The sequence below is a fragment of the Notothenia rossii genome (assembly GCF_949606895.1).
Source record: "Notothenia rossii genome assembly, chromosome: 8".
Classification (NCBI taxonomy): domain Eukaryota; kingdom Metazoa; phylum Chordata; class Actinopteri; order Perciformes; family Nototheniidae; genus Notothenia; species Notothenia rossii.
The window spans coordinates 55,457,762-55,479,448 of record NC_136906.1 but is presented as its reverse complement, the minus strand read 5'-3'; the positions used below and the strand labels follow the sequence as shown (position 1 = coordinate 55,479,448).

The window sequence follows — 21,687 nt, the reverse complement described above, 5'->3', positions numbered from 1 at the left end:
TGGATCGATTTTTAGTGAAGTTACCTAAAGTGAAAGAGGAGACAGCGTCTGGCAGAAAACGTCAGCTTTGTTTTGAAATAAAAGTTGTGGCTCATCGGACATTTATGAGAGAAAATCCCTAATGTCCGAGTGCAAGTAAATGCAGCACAAGACGCAAGCCTTGTAACCCCCTCCCCCGGCCCTGGCGCGATCAAGGACATGTGATTGGCGGCGATTTCATTTGAACGGGAAGGCGCATAGACTGATTCGGACTCAGTATACGGAAGGAATGAGGTATTTGCGGTCTACAATGACAGAGAAGAGACTGTGAAGTTTGGCTCTACTCAGCATTGAATCAAAACGCACTAAAGCTTTAGATCTTAATAAGTTTGTGAGGCGTTTTTGCTGAACAAAATGGTAATCGCCACATTCAGCTGTTATAGGCATGCCAACTTGATGCTCTGCTCACGGATGACTCGATGAGCATCACACACTGTTAAGATGATGACCTTACGAGGGTAAATATATATATATTTATGTTGGGGGTCTGCCTGGTTTTAGTCCCGAGAAAGTCAAATAAGACGGTGTGTTAAACTACACTGCCCAGCCAAAAAAAAGTAACCTGTGTGACCACTTATTCAGTGATGCAAATTAGTCGCTTTTCGGCGCCTCCCGCTTTTTTAACACTGCTTTGGGTGACTTGTGTAATTCGTGGAGAACCGAAGAGTTTTCGTTTTGGGGGGGGGGGGGTCCGTCCGTTAGTCCTTCCGACTGACGGACGGACAACTTCTCACTTCAAAAAAGAAGAAGAAATCTAGATCGCAAAATAATTAAACAAGCCAGTGCTTGTTTTTCCTGGCCAAGGACAGGTTCCTTGACACAACACGAGCGTAACGTGTCTTCACGTGGTTATGTCTCGTCTGAAAAGGAGTGTAGACTAGACTAGAGTGCTCTTCAAATATTGCAGTACCCATAAGGAGCCGTACACATGCCGCAGTGTTTGCGTGGCTGTGTCTTTAGTTGTAAGCACAGTGGCGATCTGTTGTTATTAGCATCTGGTTAGCTAGCTATGCTAACGAATTTAAAGAGCTTTTCTACAACCAGGTGGAAGATAGCTCTCTCCTGAGAGGCTCAAATAACCTCAGCTCAGTGAGGTTAAGGCACACCTTGATATGATCATTATAATTATTAATGAGACATTAGAGACTAAATGAAAAACAGGTATAAAATACTATATGACAGTAACAAAAAAGTTGTTAAAAATAACAAGAATAGAGTTTAAAAGGAGAGTGATTTGTAAAATATCCAAAAAGAAAAATCTGCTTACAGTTCTGTTTCAAATGGGTGTTGAAAGATGTACCCATAGATCTCCTCATGTTGCTCTCAAAGTGCACCAGATTGATGCTTTTAACTTCAATATTTAAAAAAAACGGACCCCCCTAGAGGAGGTTAGGTCCCCCCCACTTAAATCATGTTCACATGGATACTAATTACATTTGCACACATCTTGTGTCCATATCTTTCTGTTTTGGTGGTCATGCCACACCGTGCACATGCATGCATGCGCGAGTCATGGTAAGATATCTGGATTAAGAAGTTGCTTTTTCTTTGCACAGCATGAAAGAAAGGCCAAATGAATTGGCTGTGATTTTAGTTTTTTTAAGCAGAGGTTGAGTTCAATCATTTGTACGGCCCTCGGAGGATGTTGTAAAAATTGAAAGGAAAAAGGTTCCCCACCCCTGCTGTAAATAATAATAAAAACCCTTGATTTATAACTTAACATCTCTGTCTCCTATTGATCTGAGTATATTATAAAGAATAGCCAGTTAATTGAAGTATTATAGCACAGGCCTTTTTCAAATGGTAGGCCTATATTACGCAGTTTTTTTCTATGTTGGTGAAAAAAAAAATCACAAAATGTTTAGGGCAGCTGACGATATATATTAATCACCCTAACCAACATTATTTATTTTATTCAGATGTTTAAAAAAATACAAGTTCAATTATACGACATAATGGAGACATGTGAAATGGGACTCCCAGATAAGTTAAACGAAGCTTGGGAATAGGGGCCCAGACACTTAACATAAAGTATTCACATTATATTAGGGAGTTCATGTTTTATACAGCCCATATGAAAAGTTAAATAATAAAAACATCACAAAAACAGAGTATTTTTCACAATCAAAGAGGTTTCTTTACATACAGTATTCATGCATGTATTTTGTTTAAGTTATATTCATTTAAAACATGCTAAAGGGAGGATTTGTCCTGCTAATTGGTGGCACTGTGTCCCCTGCAGCAAAGAGGTCACCCCCACTTCAACCCCTCATTTTGATGAACATACACATGTCTTGGTCAATAATATAAAAAAGATTAAAATGGCGGGATGATGTGGAAAACTGCAGTTTCTCTCTATGGCAGCTTGCCATAGAGAGGGTTAATAACCTGCAACATGTCTTTAACCCTTTGTGTGGCCTTTCGTGTGTCAACATGACATTTCCCACAGGACTTGGACACAACTTCAACAAATACAACGATGACTTCATCACGGATCAGAACACGGCGTACGACTACGAGTCCATCATGCACTACAGACCTTTCTCCTTCAATAAGAACGAATCCATCCCCACCATCACCACCAAAATCCCAGAGTTCTTCTACATCATTGGCCAATACCTGGACTTCAGCAAGATGGACACCCTCAGGCTCAACCGGATGTACAACTGCTGTACGTAGATGAGTTTGATTCCTATGTTGATGTGTTTTGCTTAAAAGTTAACAATGGACAGAAATGATTCTAGTCTTGGGGAGGTGAGATTTAGTTATTCATGTATAAAGATAACTTTATACATGAGGTCGGAGGCGGGGCCTGTTAATTCCTCTGAAAGTTGCTCAGTGGAGAGCAAAACAAATTGGGCCAATAGAGCATGGCACTTGTGTATTCCTTAAGCCCCGCCTCCAATCTGCTGCCTCACTTCCTATCCTGGCTGATTCAAAAATTTGGAGAAGGAAAATAACTCTGGATTTTGCTTTTAGCATATTTTAGAACTTTTCTAACATGATGATTTGTTGAATAAGAGCAATTTAAGTGTCCGTATTTGGTCGTTGATTTACCTAAAACAAAGGAAAGTCAATGGGAAAACTGTTTTTTTTAAGCATGGAGTGACACGGAAGTTTCAGTACAACCAATTGGCTTCAATGCTCGTCTCACTTCCTGGAGGCTTGAATAAAGTATGTGCCCCCCCTTCCCCCCCAGCTGGTACTCTCACCCTGGTGGACCAGTGTTCCTTTGAGTATGCCAGCATCTGTGGAATGATCCAGGCCTCAAACGATGATGCTTACTGGGTCCATACCAAGAGCAGTGTGAGTGAAGAGGATCACACACTCCTGGGGAGATGCAGAGGTCAGTGTCTCTTGAAAATACCAATAATTATTCTCAGTTAAGAAAACATGAAATACATTTGCAAAAGTGGAGTTTTACTGAGGAATGGGAGGGTCCCTTTAAAAATATATTCCGTTACAATTACACATTACCTGTTAAATGTAATCAGTAACCAAATGTAAGTACCACAATATAAAAGTAAGTTAACCTGATTAATTTTTGTTGCTTTTGGATTATCAAATGCACTGCTAAATACAAGTACAAAATAAATATCAATAAGATGGCTTTCACCTATGTATTATGTAAGAAATTAATAATGGAGGCAGGCCATTAGCTGCCTGTATCCAGATTCATCTAACAAACTCTTTAATATTTGCCGCAGCGTGAAATTAATGGGTGTAACTTATACTTTTAATATGTCTACAGTACTAAGGCGGGTGTCATGTCTGCATATTTTTCTGTAATGCCACAGTAACAGATTCAGGGACAGACTGTCCACACAGTGAAAGCATTCTTTGAATTAGAGGCCATAATAATGACCTTGAAGATAAACTAAGGTTTCCCATGAGACTGGTTTCACCTGCTGTGAGACTCATGGAGTTTTGTAATATGTAAGAATGGACTTGGCAATATTTCATTCATAACTTTGAAATGTGTTTTATCACCGCAATCATGCGAATAATCCCCATTTTATAAAAATAAATCTTATTTTATGTAACTGTAAAGGAACACATGAACCATTTTGTGTATCCTGTTCATCCAGTAACATGTAATCCATTACTCCCCCCCCCCCCCCCCCAGATGCTGGGTACTTCATGCACTTCAGCACCAGGACTGGGAAGCCTGCAGAGTCGGCTCTGCTGGAGTCCCGCACCCTCTACCCCAAGAGGAAGCTCCAGTGTCTGCAGTTCTTCTACAAGATGACCGGGAGCTCCAAGGACAGGCTGGTGATCTGGGTCAAGAGGGATGATGGCACAGGGGTTGTTCGTAAAATGGAGAAAATACACACCTTTAATGGTATTTGCATGTTTATATCAACACATTTCACAGTAGCATCCTGGAAAAACACAGCTTTGCATTAAGGCAAATAGTAATTTGTTTGTTTTGATATTCAAATCCAGTTATTTTAACACATTGAAAAAAAAATACTAGTCAAACAGTAACTAACAGCTGAGACAACATTACACACGCATAGGCCCAGAGTTAGCGGGATAGGTTTGAAAAAGCTATCTCTCTTGCACAAGGGTTAGATGACACAATTGATAGCACTGTATTCAAATCATGAAGTGACAGCCATGTGGTTAGCATAGCTTTGCATACAAACTGGAAACAGGTGGGGAGAATAGCCTGGCTGTTTCAAAGTAGGCCAAGGTAACATCACTATCAGATTCAGGGGTGCAGGTTTATGGATATATATATATATATATACATATATATATTTATTCTGTTTTGGACAGAGCAGGGCTAGATGTTCCCTTCTACTTCCAATCTTTATGCTAATGCTCTAATTTAATATGAAACGGACATACAGGACTGTCTCAGAAAATTAGAATATTGTGATAAAGTTCTTTATTTTCTGTAATGCAATTTAAAAAAAAAAAAAAAAATGTCATACATTCTGGATTCATTACAAATCAACTGAAATATTGCAAGCCTTTTATTATTTTAATATTGCTGATTATGGCATACAGCTTAAGAAAACTCAAAAATCCTATCTCAAAAAATTAGAATAGTTCCTCAGACCAAGTAAAAAAAAAAAGATTTATAACAGCAAAACACAATCAAACATTTGAAAATGTCCATTAATGCACTCAGTACTTGGTTGGGAATCCTTTTGCACGGATTACTGCATCAATGCGGCGTGGCATGGAGGCAATCAGCCTGTGGCATTGCTGAGGTGTTATGGATGCCCAGGATGCTTCAATAGCGGCCTTTAGCTCATTAGCATTGTTGGGTCTGGTGTCTTTCAGCTTCTTCTTCACAATACCCCACATATTCTCTATGGGGTTCAGGTCAGGGGAATTTGCAGGCCAATCGAGGACAGTAATGCCATGGTCAGTACACCAGTTACTGGTGGTTTTGGCACTGTGGGCAGGTGCCAGATCATGCTGGAAAATGAATTCCTCATCTCCATAGAGCTTTTCAGCAGACGGAAGCATGTAGTGCTCTAAAATCTCTTGGTACACAGCTGCATTTACTCTGGGCTTGATGAAACACAGTGGACCAACACCAGCAGCTGACATGGCTCCCCAAACCATCGCTGACTGTGGGAACTTCACACTGGATTTCAAGCAACTTTGATTTTGCTCCTCTCCAGCCTTTCTCCAGACTCTGGCGCCTTGACTTCCAAATGAAATACAAAACTTGCTTTCGTCTGAAAAGAGGACTTTGGACCACTGTGCAACTGTCCAGTGCTTCTTTTCCTTAGCCCAAGTCAGACGCCTCTTCCGTTGTCTTGAGTTCAGAAGTGGCTTGACCATGGGAATACGGCTATTGTAGCCCATTTCCCGGACACGCCTGTGAACAGTGACTTTTGATACCTGGACTCCAGCTTCAGTCCACTGTCTTTGAAGCTCCCCCAAATTCTGGAAGCGACTCTTCTTCACAATGCTGTTAAGGCTGCGGTCATCTCTCTTGGTTGTGCAGCGTTTCCTGCCACATTTCCCCCTTCCAACAGACTTTTTGTGGATGTGCTTTGAAACTGCACTCTGTGAACAGCTTGCTCTTTGAGAAATTTCTTTTTGTGTCTTACCCTCCTGATGGAGGGTGTCAATGACGGTCCTCTGGACAGCAGTCAGATCAGCAGTCTTCCCCATACTTGTGATTTAGTTTACTGAACCAAGCTGAGTGTTTTTCAAGGCTCAGGAAACCCTTGCAGGTGTTTCGAGTTAATTAGACGATTCAAGTGATTCGTTGAACACCCTACTAGTATACTTTTTCATGATATTCTAATATTTAGAGATAGGATATTTGAGTTTTCTTAAGCTGTATGCCATAATCAGCAATATTAAAATAATAAAAGGCTTGCAATATTTCAGTTGATTTGTAATGAATCCAGAATGTATGACATTTTTGTTTTTTTAATTGCATTACAGAAAATAAAGAACTTTATCACAATATTCTAATTTTCTGAGACAGTCCTGTATATGAGTTTATTTTGTTAAACTTTTGGCAATAAAATTAATAGCGTTTTTCCCAGATGGTCAAACTAGTTATTTGCAGTAAACACTCTTTTCCCTCTGCTCCAGCTGATTTTGACCACACATGGAAGATCGCCCATATCCCAATGGAGGTGGGGGTCAAATTCCGCTATGCTTTCCAAGCTGTGCGCGGTGAGCCCTCTGCCTCTGCCGGGGGCATCTACATAGACGACATCAGCCTGACAGAGACACGCTGTCCCAACGCCGTGTGGACCATCCGGAACTTCTCCAAGATCATGGAGACGGCCACCACTAACACGTCGATTGACAGCCCTCGTTTCTACAGCCCTGAGGGTTATGGTTATGGCGTCCGTGTGTTTCCTTTGTCCTCCTACACAGATTACACAGGGGGCTACACTGGGCTGTACTTCTACCTGGCCAGCGGGGGCAATGATGTGGTGATGCAGTGGCCGGCGGTCAACAGACAGGCCACCTTGGTGGTGATGGACCAAGACCCTGACATTAAGCTACGAATGTCCACTGCACGCAGCCTCACTACGGACGTGAGGAAGAGTAAGTGCTCCTTATACATTTCCAGAGGCAATAAAGAGGCCCTATTATGCTTTTCCCTTTCCTGTAGTGTGTTATATAGGTTTCTGTGCATGTAAGTGGTCTGCAAAGTCTAAAATCCAACAGTTCTTCTCCCACACACTCCCCCCTTTCTGAGACGCCTCCATTGTGTCACGACCGAAATCTGAACCCAAATGCACAACTTGTTGACAACAAAGGTTTCAAAAGAAAGTCTTCAAAATATAAACAATGGCAAGGCACTAGAGGCAAAACAATAAGGTTAACCTGTTCTGACTTAATGCTGGTTCTCTAACTCACTAGACAAGACAAACTGGCTCAGGACAAAGGGAGACTAGGACAATTAAATGCTTTGACAATAAATACATAAGAAAACGTCATCTGTAGAAGCCGTAGTACTGTAAAAAGCACGACCAATCATCTGAGCCGGCCCGGCTAAAATAACTGGATGGCCTACCTGCCTGTCAGCCTTCCATCTGTGCACAAACTTATCTTGTGCCCTCATTGGTCATGTGCACATTTGTGTGTGTTGGAGGAAGGGCTCTGTAAGGAAGTCTGAAGGAAGAGGCAGATTTCTTTGGGTTGTGTGCTTTCAAATTCTAGTGCATTCGAGCTGGTTTCTCCAAAATTACCTACCCTACTTTTAACATCTCTTTTGTGACATGACACATTGGACTGAATTATTACTCAACTGACATCACTATGTAACACTCGCACTTCCATTGGCTAGCGCTCAAAAACATCGTACGTGATAAGCTAAGGGGCGGGACATTTCAAAGCGGTTGACCAATCACAACAGAGCCTGAGGTCTCATCTCAATTTCGCAATGATACATATCATACAAACAATATTTTTACAGCAGTACATCAATAAAATAAATGTAAATGTGAATATCTTTGAAAAATGTATTCTTAAAAAAATATATTCTGTGAAATGTAGTACTTTTTCCCAGTCATTTTTTACTTGACGGATCTCAAGAGCTATCCAATACTAAGATATTGTCTTTTATTGATTATATCGCTATTAGATTATACAACATTCATTTTGAAGGACAGCCTTTTATTAATAAACAACCCTTGTCGTATGATGCCCTGTCAAATGTATAACCATCCAAAGTGCAAACATTGAAATCAATGTCCTACAAGAAGCCTTCAGAGTTATTATAAGTGATCCTGAAGGGGACATGAATGTATCCAGGAGACATTTTACCCACAACCACAAAAGTCAACCACAGGTAGTGTATAAATCCTCTGACTAACATGCAGTATCTTCAAACAAATCCATCCATAGTTGTTGGATGAAGCAACCGTTCAACATCCCCTTCCCTAAAAAAATCAACCATAACACCACATGACAATGCCTACTCCAATGGCACCTCTTTCTTTTTGTGTCCTCTAGCATCAGATGGGAAGATGTTTTGGGACAATCCCTCCAAGGTGGGAACGTATGACCCCTCCTGCGAGTGCTACAAAAGTCAGACATGGGGCTGGAGGAACTTTGTCAAGCATTTTGACCTCAAGAGGCGCAATTACCTCAAGAACGATGACCTCATCATCTTCATCGACTTTGAGGGTAAGTGGTCTTCTCTTGTTCAATATTTGTTGTGTTTGGTGGGAGGAAACAGGCATGAGAAGTCATTATTTTCCCATCCACAGATATAACATCACTCATCAAATCTGAAGTTCCCATTAAACCAGCGGAGGAAGGTCACACAGGATGAACTGGAGGTAGGACATCAGACACAAATAATATCACATGTGTTTGTGAAATTACTTTTTGTTTAATAAAAAAATTGTATTATGCAACATATGCAGGAGGGATGGAAAGAACAACATAACGATGGACAAAGGATGGAAGATACTGCCATGACACAATCATCATCATCATCATCATCATCATCATCATCATCATCATCATCATCATCTTTAGAAAGCTTGAAATGTGAAGATATATTTGGTATCTAATATATATATGAAAGGTGAAATACAGAAGAATAAGTTTTAGAAAATAATTTTGATCACTATATGTGTTCCGCATTGAACTCTTGTCCTAGTAAAAGCTATTAAATGAAGCTATCAAAAAAACAATCCTGTGGTGTGTTTTTTTTATTTTGCAATGTAAAAATGGTTTCTATGTGAGTTAGAATAAGAGACTATAAAATTAGAGGAATGTATTGTTCAAGCATAAATCTAAAAAACTTTTATATTAAAGGTGGGGTAGGTCATTTTGGAGAAACCAGCTTGAGTGCGCTAGAATTTGAAAATACAACCGGAAAAAATCTGCCACTTCCTTACAGAGCCCCTCCTCCAACACACACGAACGCGCACATGACCAATGAGGGCACGAGATAAGTTTGTGCACAGCTGGAAGGCTGACAGGCAGGTAGGCCATCCAGTTATTTTAGCCGGGCCGGCTCAAATAATTGGTCGTGCTTTTTACAGTACTACGGCTTCCACAGATGACATTTTTTTTATGGATTTATTGTCAAAGCACTTAAAATATTCATTGCTATCGGGATGTTTAGAGCATTCCATGGAATATAACAAAAAGTGTATCTCGAGCCGGTTTCTCAAACTTACCTACCCCACCTTTACGTTTTCATTTGTTATTAAAGGATGCTTGACCCTTTAATTGATTATAGCTTTTAAAGAGGAAGAACACCATAGCTCTGGAGGTAATTGGATATAAGTAAAGTTGCCCTGCTTAAAATGTTATATTTAAAGTAACTGTAAAATAACGTTAGAGCCCTTTTCTGACTTTTTTTTTTACAGTGGGATACTTTTTGAAGGCCTTCTTGTCCAACCACATCATATTTTCTTTAGTAGGAGCAGCATGTCAACAGTTATAAAATAGAGTTCAAGAAATTATAAAATAAAAAATAAACATGTACAGTATGTACACCATTTACCTCTGTATTGTAGTGGACAAGAAGAATTGCACTTAAGTACAGTACTTGAGTAAATGTACTTAGTTACTTTACACCTCTGATTATATTTGTAACTCATGCATAATGCCTGTAAACATGCTGCTGTGGCAAAAATATTTTCCTATTGAGGATGAAGAAAGTATATCTAATCTAATCTAATCCAAGCTATCGCGCCTTGTTGTGGTTGGCTGTTGCAGGGTTGGCAGACTCAGGATGCTTTAAACACAAATATATGACAATCATTAAAAAATTAACTTCTGAATGAAGTCCGGACTCAAAGGCACCCTAAAGGCTTTGCAGACCAGCGTTATTCGAAAAATAGGCCAAAGGAGCTACAGTACTGTAGGAGATTACATTTACTTTGTAATTTAATAATGTAACCCGTAGATTCTTGACACAGGTCTTCAAAATAAATGCTGGCTGCATTATGGAAAAAGTAGGATCCCACTGTCTATGATCAGATCTGTGAATCACAGCCTACAGATTTACCTAATTAAATTATTGTTAGCATATTATATAATGTAAGTGTCCTTAATTATCCTTTTTTAAACTCTTACCTGTCCTAATATTTCAACACCTGAATTACCATACAGTGATCAATAGAGGTTTATTTAATTGTATATTACATAGCAATAATAGCTCTTAAGCTGACATGTTTCTTTGATCAATGAGACTTTAAGTAACTACTCCCAGCAACCACAACTGTAGCTGTCATGGCAACCAAGGCTTATTCCGATGGGGTCTGTTTCAGGATTATGTCTTTGTAAAATACAGATATCCACAGCCACAAAGAGGTCAAACCTGTAAACAACATAACTGCCTCTTTTATTGGATTTAAAATCAGAGTTCATATACATTTATTGCAAATTCTGTTGCCTTTGTACTGGGTCCATGTTATTATTGCTGTCATTACCTGTGCATGTCAGTTTTATAACAGGTTGTGAGAACACGTGTGAAATTCCTGTTACTTATTATACACTATAACGCTGATCAAAGTCCCCCTCCAGCTGCTGTCTTTATTGGCACTTTAACACTGGAGTCAGAGACATACGTTTGTGTCTGCAAAACAATATGGGCTCTGCGGACGGTTTGAGGAAAATTGCTGCACTGATTGGAATATTTGCAGTTTTGAAGGTATGGCATTTTAAACCAATTGAAATGGAATCACGTTGAGAAACAGAAATGGAAAGCAAATTTCTCACAAGACACATTTCTTTTTTCTGTGCTAGGTGCAAGCTGTTCCACTTACCGGTTGGTTCCTTCATTTATTATATGCACATAAAACAAGCTTTTCTTTTACTTTTTTCTCTAACAATAAATACATCTTCCAGGTGACAATGCAGATGCTGGTGAACTGAGGGACGACATACTTGACATCAATAGAGGTATCGTTGTTAAGCCCTGTTGATGCATGTGATTGTACGTCTGTTGCGTGACATTAATATGCATTAAACATGTGTTTTACAAATTCTTAGGGTTAAACCACCTGTTTGAGGGAGACATTGCAGTTGATGTAAGTATAGTCTGCTTACTGATGTCGTTTGTAACTGACTAAAAAGCATATGATAAAAGCTTTAATGTGTCTGGCAGCCCAACAGGAATGCAATCATCGATCAAACAAGAAGGTGGAAGTTTCCCATCCCCTATATCCTTACGGATTCTTTAGGTACACAAATGGATATATTTCCACCAACAAATTAATTGAGTAGGTAAATATACGTGTGCTGATTTGGAAATGTCCCTTTTTCTAGATCTGAATGCTAAAGGTGTGATCCTCCAGGCTTTTGAGGAGTACCGTCTGAGGTCCTGTGTGGACTTCAAGCCCTATGAGGGAGAGAGCAGCTATGTCTCCTTCACCAAGCTGGATGGGTGAGCTGCAATGATTCAAGAACTGTTGCACAACTTTATGAGCCATGTTGCCAAGTCATCAAAACCATAGAGTTGTGCAGAAATTAGTCCTCAAACCCGGTTATTAGTTAGCATTTGACCACCTCTGGTTCCCTCATCTCAAAGTCTATGTTATTGTGAATGTGCGGAGCGTCTATTTTAGCAGTTGCTAAAATTAGCCGCCTTTAGCTTAGCGCTGGTGACGTAAAGTCATGTCACTGTGATTAGGATCAATAAAATATCTATCCATCTATCTATCTATCTAGCCTTAAATCATAAAATTAAGTATCCTGCTGAACAAAAGTATCAGAAAACAAAAGTATCAGAAACAAAAGTATTAGAAACAAAAATATCCCTTTTGATGGTCAACTACAAGTCATCACTGCACCACTATGTTAAGATCTAGAAAATGATCCAATTTAGATCCAATAACAGCTCCTTAGTTTGAATATATCTTTTGAATTTTCCTTTTTATCAATTCAGATGCTGGTCGTTTGTTGGGGATGATAGAGTAGGCCAGAATGTGTCCATTGGGGCGAGGTGCGACACTAAGGCCATCGTGCAGCACGAGCTCCTCCATGCTCTCGGCTTTTACCATGAGCAGTCTCGCTCAGATAGAGATGACTATGTCAAAATCTGGTGGGACGAAATTGAAGAAGGTGGGTCACAACAATTATATTCTTTGTGTTGTTTAGTGCTGTGACCAGGATTTCGGAAATACGCCATATTTGTCCATCAGAAACCCACCAGTACTTTTTTGCAGAAGTAACCAAGTTAAGACAAAGGGCTAGAGCTGCTAGCATAGCAAATACTTTGTTACCAGCTAACACTAGCTAGCTATCTTGGTAGTAGATCTGTACTAACCAACTAACTGTGATATTAATGGGGATGCTTATTATCGAAGAAGATCCTTAAAATAATACACATACTTACCGAAAAAAACCAGCTGACTCCCTGGTGGAGCATCCAAGAAAGGGAGGAGTTTTAGCATATACATAAGCTATGTGGTAGTGCTGTTTGAAGCAGTTGATATACTGTCTCCTGACTATCTACATCAGGGGTGGGGAACCTTTTTCCTCTCAAGGGCCATTTCAATTTTTACAACATCCTTCGAGGGCCGTACAAATTATTGAACTCAACGTCTGCTTAAAAAACTCAAATAACAGCCCATTCATTTCGCGTTTCTTTCATGCTGTGCAAAGAAAAAGCAACCTCTTAATCCAGATATTTGACCATGACCCGCGCATTCATGCACCGTGGCATGACCACCAAAACAGAAATATATTGACACAAAATGTGTGCAAATGTATTTAGTTTCATATCCATGTGGACATGATTTAAATGGGGGGGGGGGGGCGGATCTAACCTCATCTAGGGGGGTTTGGGGGCATGCACCACCAGGAAGATTTTTTTAAATGTTGAAGTTAAAGGCATCAATCTGGTGCACTTTGAGAGCAACATGAAGAGATCTATGGATAAATCTCTCAACACCCATATGAAACAGAACTGTAAGCAGATTTGTTTCTTTATGGATATTTTACAAATCACTCCCCTTTTAAACTGTATTCTTGTTTATTAATAAAAACTTTTTTTTATTGTCATATTAGTATTGTATACCTGTTTACTTTATTCTCTTATTTTTCTATAACTATAATGATAATATAAAGATGTGCCTTTACCTCACTGGTTGGAGAAAAAGCTTCTTATATTCGTTAGCATAGCTAGCTAACCAGATGCTAATAACAACAACGTTATTGACTGTATGATCAGTATGACAGATGAACAGATCGCCACTGGGCTTTCAACTAAAGACACAGCCACGCAAAAACTGCGGCATGTGTACAGCTCCCTATGGGTATTGCAATTTGTGAACTCCCGGCCCGGAGCCGCGTTCTGGTGCTCTCCGTTAGAACTACACTCCTGTCAGACGAGACATATACCACGTGATGACACGTTAGGCTCGTGTTGTATTCAAGGACCCTGACCTTGGCCAGGAAAAACAAGCTTGTTTAATTATTTTGCGGTCTAGATTTCTTGAATTTTTTTCTTTTTTGTGTGTGTTTATAAATTACCTCGAGGGCCGTACCAAATGGTCTCGCGGGCCGTATCCGGCCCGGAGGCCGGAGGTTCCCCACCCCTGATCTACATGATCTTTCTCCTTACAGGGATGCAGCATAATTTCAACAAGTATCAGGATGACTTCATCACAGATTTGAGCACACCATATGATTATGAGTCCATTATGCACTACAGGCCTCTATCATTCAACAAGAACGAAAGTATCCCCACAATCACCACCAGCATACCGTATTTTAATGAGATCATCGGCCAGCGGCTGGACTTCAGTGCAGTAGACATCACCAGAATCAACCGCATGTACGACTGTGGTAAGAGTCTCCTTAAATACATCCTAAAGATTTGAGAAAGGCAACTGGTCTGGTCAAACATTCTTTTTTGTGGCAGGGAAAGAGTGTAAGATCCTGGTATGTAAGTACATTATTGATGTAATTTATTTTGTAAATCGATCGAGAGGGGTGTTCAAATAAAGTATTTTGGCATGTAGAACACAAATCTGAAGACATTTTTCAATTCTGATAAACCTAACCTACATCAATTTGCAGTTGATTATTATCTATTTTTTGATTATTTTGCTATTCTTCTGGAAAAAAGAGACTAAGTTGGGGGGCTTTTATTTTGAAGTCAGGGCTTTTATGATCCTGTCTGAAGTGAAACTTACAGGAATTGAAACTTACTTTTGTATCATTGTTTTCAGTGTGAACTAGTTGAAATGGCTCAAGTCAAAACAAGGGCAACATCTACTTCTCATTTGAGTAATCTTGTTGGCACTGGGTGAGAGCTGTTGGTGTTTGAACTGCCAACTGTGAGGGATATCCTGAGGTATGGCATCTACTTGAGGGATCACAGTAAAGATGACAGGAGCGATCAGCTGGTGGGTGACATCTTCCCTGGTCTGATTGGAGCAAAAGTGAATGCTCTTTTCAAGCCACCTGTTATAAATGAAAATGTGACCATCATGTCCAAGCTCAAGGAGGTCTGGAATCAGGCAGTGAAGTGTTCCCTTGGGAAGGGCAAACTTGATGCCAAAGAGAGGTTCAATGTCAAGTTAGACAAATTATTTGATATTTTGACTTGCAAGTGTCAGATTACCAGTTGTGAGGGGGGAGGCTGTGATGGCTGTGTGATCCAAGCCCACATTAAGTGTTCCTGCAGCAGAGAGAAAAGGATTCCTTTAAAAGATATTGCATACATAAAGGGACAGAAATGTAAGGTTTGAAGTAAAGGACCACACCAAATGGGGGCCCCTGATCTGCAGGAGCACAAGAGACAGGTGAGGACATTGGAAAGGCAGGGGATGGAAAACATGGCTGAGGAAAGGAGAAGGAGCAAGGAGGGAAATGCTGCTGCAGCAGACAAGGCAGCCAGGAAGGATGTTAAGAGGTTTTTGGCAGATGGTGATGAGGATCTGGAATTGGAGAGAGGTGCTGAAGATGAGTTTGTCCCTGAAGTTGAGCTCTTCCCTGAAACTGAACCTGAGCCTGCAGCTTCAACAAAAGGACAGAAAAACTATAATGATATTCCAAATATTGTGCTTGCTGTAAGGTATGACATAGGGCTGAGACCAACTGCAGCGATAGCAACTGCAGCTCTGATTGATGCAGGAACCATCACAGAAGACAACACAAGTAAAGTGATTGATAAGAACAAGCTCAAGAGAGCACAGGAACAGTTGATGAGAGAGCTGGGAGAAGAGTTTGAGGAGAAGTGCAGGAAGATGGGGGGGATCTCCTGCATCCTCTTTGACGGGCGGATTGACCTGACCAATGTGATGATGGAAGCTGAGGGCAGTGACCAATCTTTTCCTGCAAAGATCAAAGAAGAACACTATGGTGTTGCTAGTGAGCGTAGACACATCCTGTTTCAGCTGGACTGCCTCAAGTCCCAGAGGAAGGAGGTGCTGGACCTTGTGATGCCAACTGTGAGAAGATCTGCTTGGTATGCCCACAGTGAAGCCATCCTCCAAACACTGCTGTGCTCTGAGGATCAGAAGGAGAGAATTGAGGGGGTGGAGAGAATCCTGGCCATTAGGGGAGAGGGGGACCTAGACACTCAGCTGGGGGACTCCTCTGTCAGGACCAGAAGGACACCTGACATCAATTGTGATGCTTCCAGCATTGGGGACTTGATCAGCTGGTCAGAAGGTGTGTCAGAGCCACCTCTCACCTGCTTGCTAAGCACCTCAGAGGTGAAAAACGTCATCCAAACCCCCATGGAGGTACTCAACTGGCCTTGCCATACTCAAAGCATTGAGAGGGTTGTTAAAATGGTGATCGAGGCTTCTGCTAAGTACTTCTCACAGGAAAAGAGGGATGGGGGGATCAGAGCTCAGGAGACCAGCAGGAGACTGATGTCCAAGAATGAGTCAAAGCAGGACTTGTGCAACCTGGCAAAGTTCAAGAAGTCAGAAGATGTATCTTTGCAATATTATCCAGTTATATACTGTATATGCAGTTCACCTGTTAATAAATATATAAAAATGATTTGGCTTTGTCAATATAAATTATTTCCCTTATATCTTTTGTTATCTTACATAAAGGTTTGAAAGGGTAAAATTGCCAAATTAGACATACAAAACAATGTAAGTTGGAGTTATCCTATCCAAAAAATAAGCTCATATTTGAATTCCCCCCAAAAAACCACATCATTTAGACACCCCTCATTTTAGGATTTCCTTCAGATTCATGTTGGCACCCTAATGTCATACTGGACCTAAAATGCTATCATTGTAAAGCTGCACTAAAAGAACAAATCCTTACTATTTAGTCCCCCTATCTATTTTGAGCCTTTTCCGCTTCACTATAGTGGCCAAAAACTCCTTAATCTTCATTTTGATGTAAAACCCCACTTTGTTGATCAGATATATTTCCTCATTCTCTGAGCCCTCTGTAGTGCATTAAGCTTTGTGTATTGACCGTTGATAAATGTTTTCTTCCAGCCAACACTCACACCCTCTTGGACCAGTGCTCCTTTGAGCTGATCAACATCTGTGGAATGATCCAGAACGAAGCAGACAACGCAGACTGGGTCCAGACGCTGAGCAATCCAGCAGATCCAGACCACACCCTGGCAGGGCGCTGTAGAGGTACTGAGCTACATTTCTAGATCATACAAAGAAAACATTTGAAGTTAATCTGAATGTGTAATGGTACAGAAAATGCTTTAAAGTCCATGAGGTCAAAAAGTGTTTTCCCACCAGAAACCAACACATTGTTCAACAGACAAACCTTATTTATGGAAAACCCACATTAGCATATAGCCTCAATGCTCAGCAGCAGACTGTTTTACTTACTTTTAAATGTATTTTCTTTTGTCATAATACATAAATCTTCTTAGCTTTTTAGACATATGGTTAAATGGCGTTATAACAAAACATAACTTCTTTAATTATGATAACCTCAACAAACACATATTCGCATATGAATGCAGAATCTGTTGGCAACGAGTCACAATTTTGGTATTGAAAACCTTCTAGCCACACTTTGTATTTTGAGTACACTGGTAGCAAAAAGGAGGCCACACAAGGGAAAATCAGGAATCACACAAACCACACCAGGGAAACATGGATGAAAACTGACAGGGAACATCAGAAAGCCAGGTATATATAATGACAAGACTAATCACAAAGACAAGTCACAGATGGAGAAGGCAGGAAAATACACCAGGGCTGCAGTCGAATTGTCAGTTTAGCTTCGGAACCTTCCTAACGGAGTGAAATGACCCGGAAATACTTCAGTGGCAGCCATGATAAGAGCCGTTCAAATTCTCTAGAGCAATGGTTCCCAACCTGGGGGGCACCAGGCCTCAGATGATTTGAGGCCAAATATCATATTTAGACTTTTTTTTTATTTATTTTTTTACATATAATTGTAAGGCAATACATGATTGTCACTAAAAGCCTTGTCTCTACATTGCGATAAAACATAAAAAAGAATTGACTAATTCATTTTAATAAACATTAAAGTTAGTATTAAAGGCATAAAAAGACTTTCTTTAATAGAAATGTTTCTTCTGCCCATAAAGTGTCCAAACCAGGCTTTTCTGGATAAACGCATTTTTAAAACATAGTCATTGTCCATGCCGGTTTCAGTTGGATTATTTGTCACAGGTCTCCTCCATTTTGTAGATTATTTACGACTTTTGAATCCACATAAACACATCGGCAAAATCCGGCTTACTTTGAGCATGTGTTTTAAACAGTTTAATCCCTTTGTGACTTTTAAACTTTAATTACCGCTGTTGACCCCCCCCCCCCCCCCCCCCCACCCCCCCCGGGTGTGTGTGTGTGGCGAAACTGCCAACAGGACTCATTTGGGGGGGCTTTTGGGAAAAAAGGTTGGGAACCCCTGCTCTAGTTCAGTGGTTCTCAAACTTTTTTCAATCATGTACCCCCTTCGAAAAAAAAATTCAGCCAAGTACCCCCTGATCAGTGCAAAAACAATTTGTTAAGGAAAATATGCCAATATAAAGAGGTACAGTACAGCGCTGCACCATCAGTGTCTGATTTATTAAAACAACAACATGAGAAACACTTAAATGCTACATTTAAAATGTTTACAATCCATCACTAAATTCATGGCAAACCAATTTTAACATCATGCAATAACACTAAGACGACATTAGTTGCATTGAACTGATCTTTTTAATAAGTTGTACTTACAATGTAGTGAGAAACATGGGCTTGTGCTTCACTGAGGACCTTTGTCATTCTGACAGGGAGGCAACTGCAGTTATTACACTTCGCGTTTTGAAATATGTGTAGGCCTAACTGTGTTAATATAAGAGTCTCACTGCTCAAACTTCGTTACTTTTCCTAAAATTGTTATATTTGTATATGTATTTATTTTTGGGGCGTGGGGAATGAAGAGAAACAAATATATGAGCATTTTATGAGCATGGGACTTTGACCCCTCATATGCATAATGCTGCGAATGCTGGAAAGTTTGAGAAACACTGCGCTAGTGGATTTTCAAAGGGGGAGCCTCGTTGCGGGGAAATTATACAGATGGCTAGTCCGCCCCTGAAATTGTATATGCAAACGTTATTATTAATAATAATTTAAAAAATATATATATAAAAAAGATGAATCAATTTTTTTTTATAAATCTTTTTTTTTCTTTTCTTTTTTTTGAAATCATCTCGTGGCCCCCACTCGGGGTCTCGCGACCCCCACTTTGGGAACCACTGCTCTAGATGATAGGAAAGGAGGTTTCAAACTTCCTTTATAACCAACTTTAGCTTAGGAACCACTAGACCTCCCTTTACGAGAGGAGAAGAGAAAATGCTTTCCCACAATGCCTTGCAGCCGCAGCAATTAAGGCGAGGGAATATTCGGCCGTTCACGGAAACAACCGATTATGACCGAGAAATTATATCATGAAAGTTACGGTGCTTTATTAAGCTTTTTAAAACGTAGGTGGTAACTTGCCAAAGTGCTTTGTTTTGAACGTTCATCAGTATTATAATAAAAAAGAGAAATATGAACGTTAGTTTTTACTGAAATGATCAAATGAAGTCAACATTTCACAGTGTTTACTGAGCTGTGTGGAGTTTGTTCAACTTTTAAAAGATGTTTGAATGGTGATATACAAAATGATAGATGTTAAGGACTAACGTTTATAATAAATACATTTGTATTGACTTTAAGATACTTTCATAGTTCATACAATCATACGTATTGGAATCATTTGTATTAATGTGGACCGGAGGGAGAGGGTGACGAGCATAAGTTTCACTTTCCTTTTTTATTTCAATTACAACTTTGGTCATGAAGAATATGTTTATCTGTTGTCCACGTTCATAAAGCATAAAACAACAGCATCAGAGCACGGTGCAGAGTCTCTAGATGAGTTTACAGTAGTCCCTCGTTCTTATTAAACATCCATGTTGTAGTCCGCTGTATAGAAAACTGTAGTTTCCATAGTAACTGTAGCAGCAGCAGACGCACATTCATGACGTCCACTGGCGCATCATAAACACGTCGGATAGTGAAAGTGCAGTCGGATTCTCTAAAGTACAGCAGTCTCTTCTCCTAAGTCCTTTTGAATTCTCCTATCGACTATCCCTTAACCCTGTGACGTTTCACACAGAGGTCAAGGGGTAGACGATAGGGGCTGATTTTTGGACTATTCGACTGCAGCCCCTGGCAGCAGGTGAACACAATCAGACAATCACAAACAGGTGGAAAGAATCAGGGCATTTACAAAGGCGGGAAAAAATCACAGGAAGTAAAACAAACAGGCATAAGTAGAAAATACTTTTCAAAATAAAACAGGAAATCCAAACCACGATCGTGACAGAATATCTATTATTTAAATGGGAACCCAATAAATGCTTAGAGACTTATCGTTTTCAGAACAATTTCCAATGGGTTCTTAGACTGAGACATGATCACATTATGCTTTAGTCCCACTTCTTATTATAATTCAGTTAACACGATGTTTGCTTCTTCCTTTAGATTCTGGCTACTTCATGAAGTTTGACACATCTTCCGGTGCAATTGGAAACAGTGCCATGCTAGAGTCACGTATCCTCTACCCAAAGAGAGACGACCAGTGCCTGCAGTTCTTCTACAAGATGAGTGGAGTAGCCGGGGACAAACTGGTGATATGGATAAGGACTGATGACGGGACAGGGACCGTACAAAATGACAGGAGGATCTACAGCATTACAGGTATTTTATTTATGTTTACTAAGCAGCACAGAAGTTGTCTCTTTCAAATCTTTTGAAATGGAAAAGCCTTTCTATCGATGCAGTGTTGGAAGACTTTACTCCTTGTAAATTGAGTCGTGATAAGCAGAGATGGGGTCGTTACTAAAAAAAAGTAATATATTACACTACTTCGTTATTGTACTTTGTCACTTTTCCATGTCTTGGTTTGGGTTTTTGCTGTTCTCTCTGATTGTTTTTCCACCTTGTATATTTTCTGGTCCTCCTTTCTGTTGGTTTCCTCCCTCTCGTTAGTCTCCCTGGTGTGTCTGATTGGCTAATTATGTTCACCTGTGCCCCTTGTGTTTCTCCTCCCCTTCTCGGCTGTTTCTCCTCTGTGATTACCCCTCTGTGTATTTAGTCTTGTCTTTCCCTGTGTTCAGTGTCGGTTTGTTTTTTGTTTCCTGAAGTTGTTTCAGCGGTGAGTGTTCCTGTCTTTCCTAAGACAATTCCTGTTTAGCTCCTGTCTTTCCGAAGACAATTCCTGTTTAGCCCCTGTCTTTCCTAAGACTTTTCCTGTTTTAAGCCTTGAAATAAAGGTATTTGTTTTGTCACTTGAATCTGCATATTGGGTCCTGCTTCTTTACACACATTGTAACAGAACGAACCGACCAAATATGGGCCCCAGCAGATCCTTTGGAGCAGGGAATATTGGAGTTTTCCGTTTCTTTGATTAACTGCTCTGATCGGTGGATGGGAGCGTCCAGGGTTCAGCAGAGAGAGGCTGCTCTGGCAGAAGCACGCCAGATTACAAGGAAGAACCAGGCTTGGTTAAATTCTTACCGGGCGAGATTTTGGATTTCCTCATGGTGTGTTATCCCCTGCCCGCTAGCCCCGGGCATGCTAGCTCCCTGCCTTCCAATTCCCGTTATGACACCACACGCATCGGAGTGGTCCGTCTGGCGTCAGCTCCTGCTTCTCACCCCAGTTTTTGCTCGAGAACCGGTCCCAGCAGCCATGGTTCTGGCCCTGGTTCCGGCCCCATGTTCCGGCTTCA

General features: G+C 40.4%; 2 protein-coding genes across 2 annotated transcripts; both read left to right on the top strand.

The window, feature by feature from the left end:
- Positions 1-2,472: 2,472 nt before the first annotated feature.
- Positions 2,473-9,175, top strand: LOC307016220 (meprin A subunit alpha-like; the record flags this gene model as incomplete). Its single annotated transcript, XM_079645263.1, has 7 exons — positions 2,473-2,710; positions 3,239-3,385; positions 4,166-4,381; positions 6,613-7,077; positions 8,491-8,664; positions 8,748-8,819; positions 8,907-9,175. The coding sequence occupies 6 exons, from the start codon at positions 2,473-2,475 to the stop codon at positions 8,810-8,812; spliced, it is 1,305 nt and encodes a 434-aa protein (XP_079501389.1). The 3' UTR covers positions 8,813-8,819; positions 8,907-9,175.
- Positions 9,176-11,020: 1,845 nt separating this feature from the next.
- On the top strand, positions 11,021-20,725 carry mep1a.2 (meprin A, alpha (PABA peptide hydrolase), tandem duplicate 2). The gene is made up of 10 exons (XM_079644632.1): positions 11,021-11,152; positions 11,248-11,269; positions 11,350-11,403; positions 11,494-11,531; positions 11,609-11,684; positions 11,770-11,887; positions 12,389-12,564; positions 14,071-14,292; positions 16,920-17,066; positions 20,439-20,725. Exons 1-10 carry the CDS (start codon positions 11,090-11,092, stop codon positions 20,708-20,710), a joined length of 1,188 nt encoding a protein of 395 aa, XP_079500758.1. The 5' UTR covers positions 11,021-11,089; the 3' UTR covers positions 20,711-20,725.
- Positions 20,726-21,687: the final 962 nt, after the last annotated feature.

Bases quoted from the DNA above. Each gene is read 5' to 3' on its own strand.
- mep1a.2 (XM_079644632.1), top strand. From the start codon at position 11,090: ATGGGCTCTGCGGACGGTTTGAGGAAAATTGCTGCACTGATTGGAATA. The intron at 11,532-11,608 runs GTAAGTATAGTC...TGTGTCTGGCAG, and splicing joins AGGGAGACATTGCAGTTGAT to CCCAACAGGAATGCAATCAT. The intron at 11,888-12,388 runs GTGAGCTGCAAT...TTATCAATTCAG, and splicing joins TCCTTCACCAAGCTGGATGG to ATGCTGGTCGTTTGTTGGGG.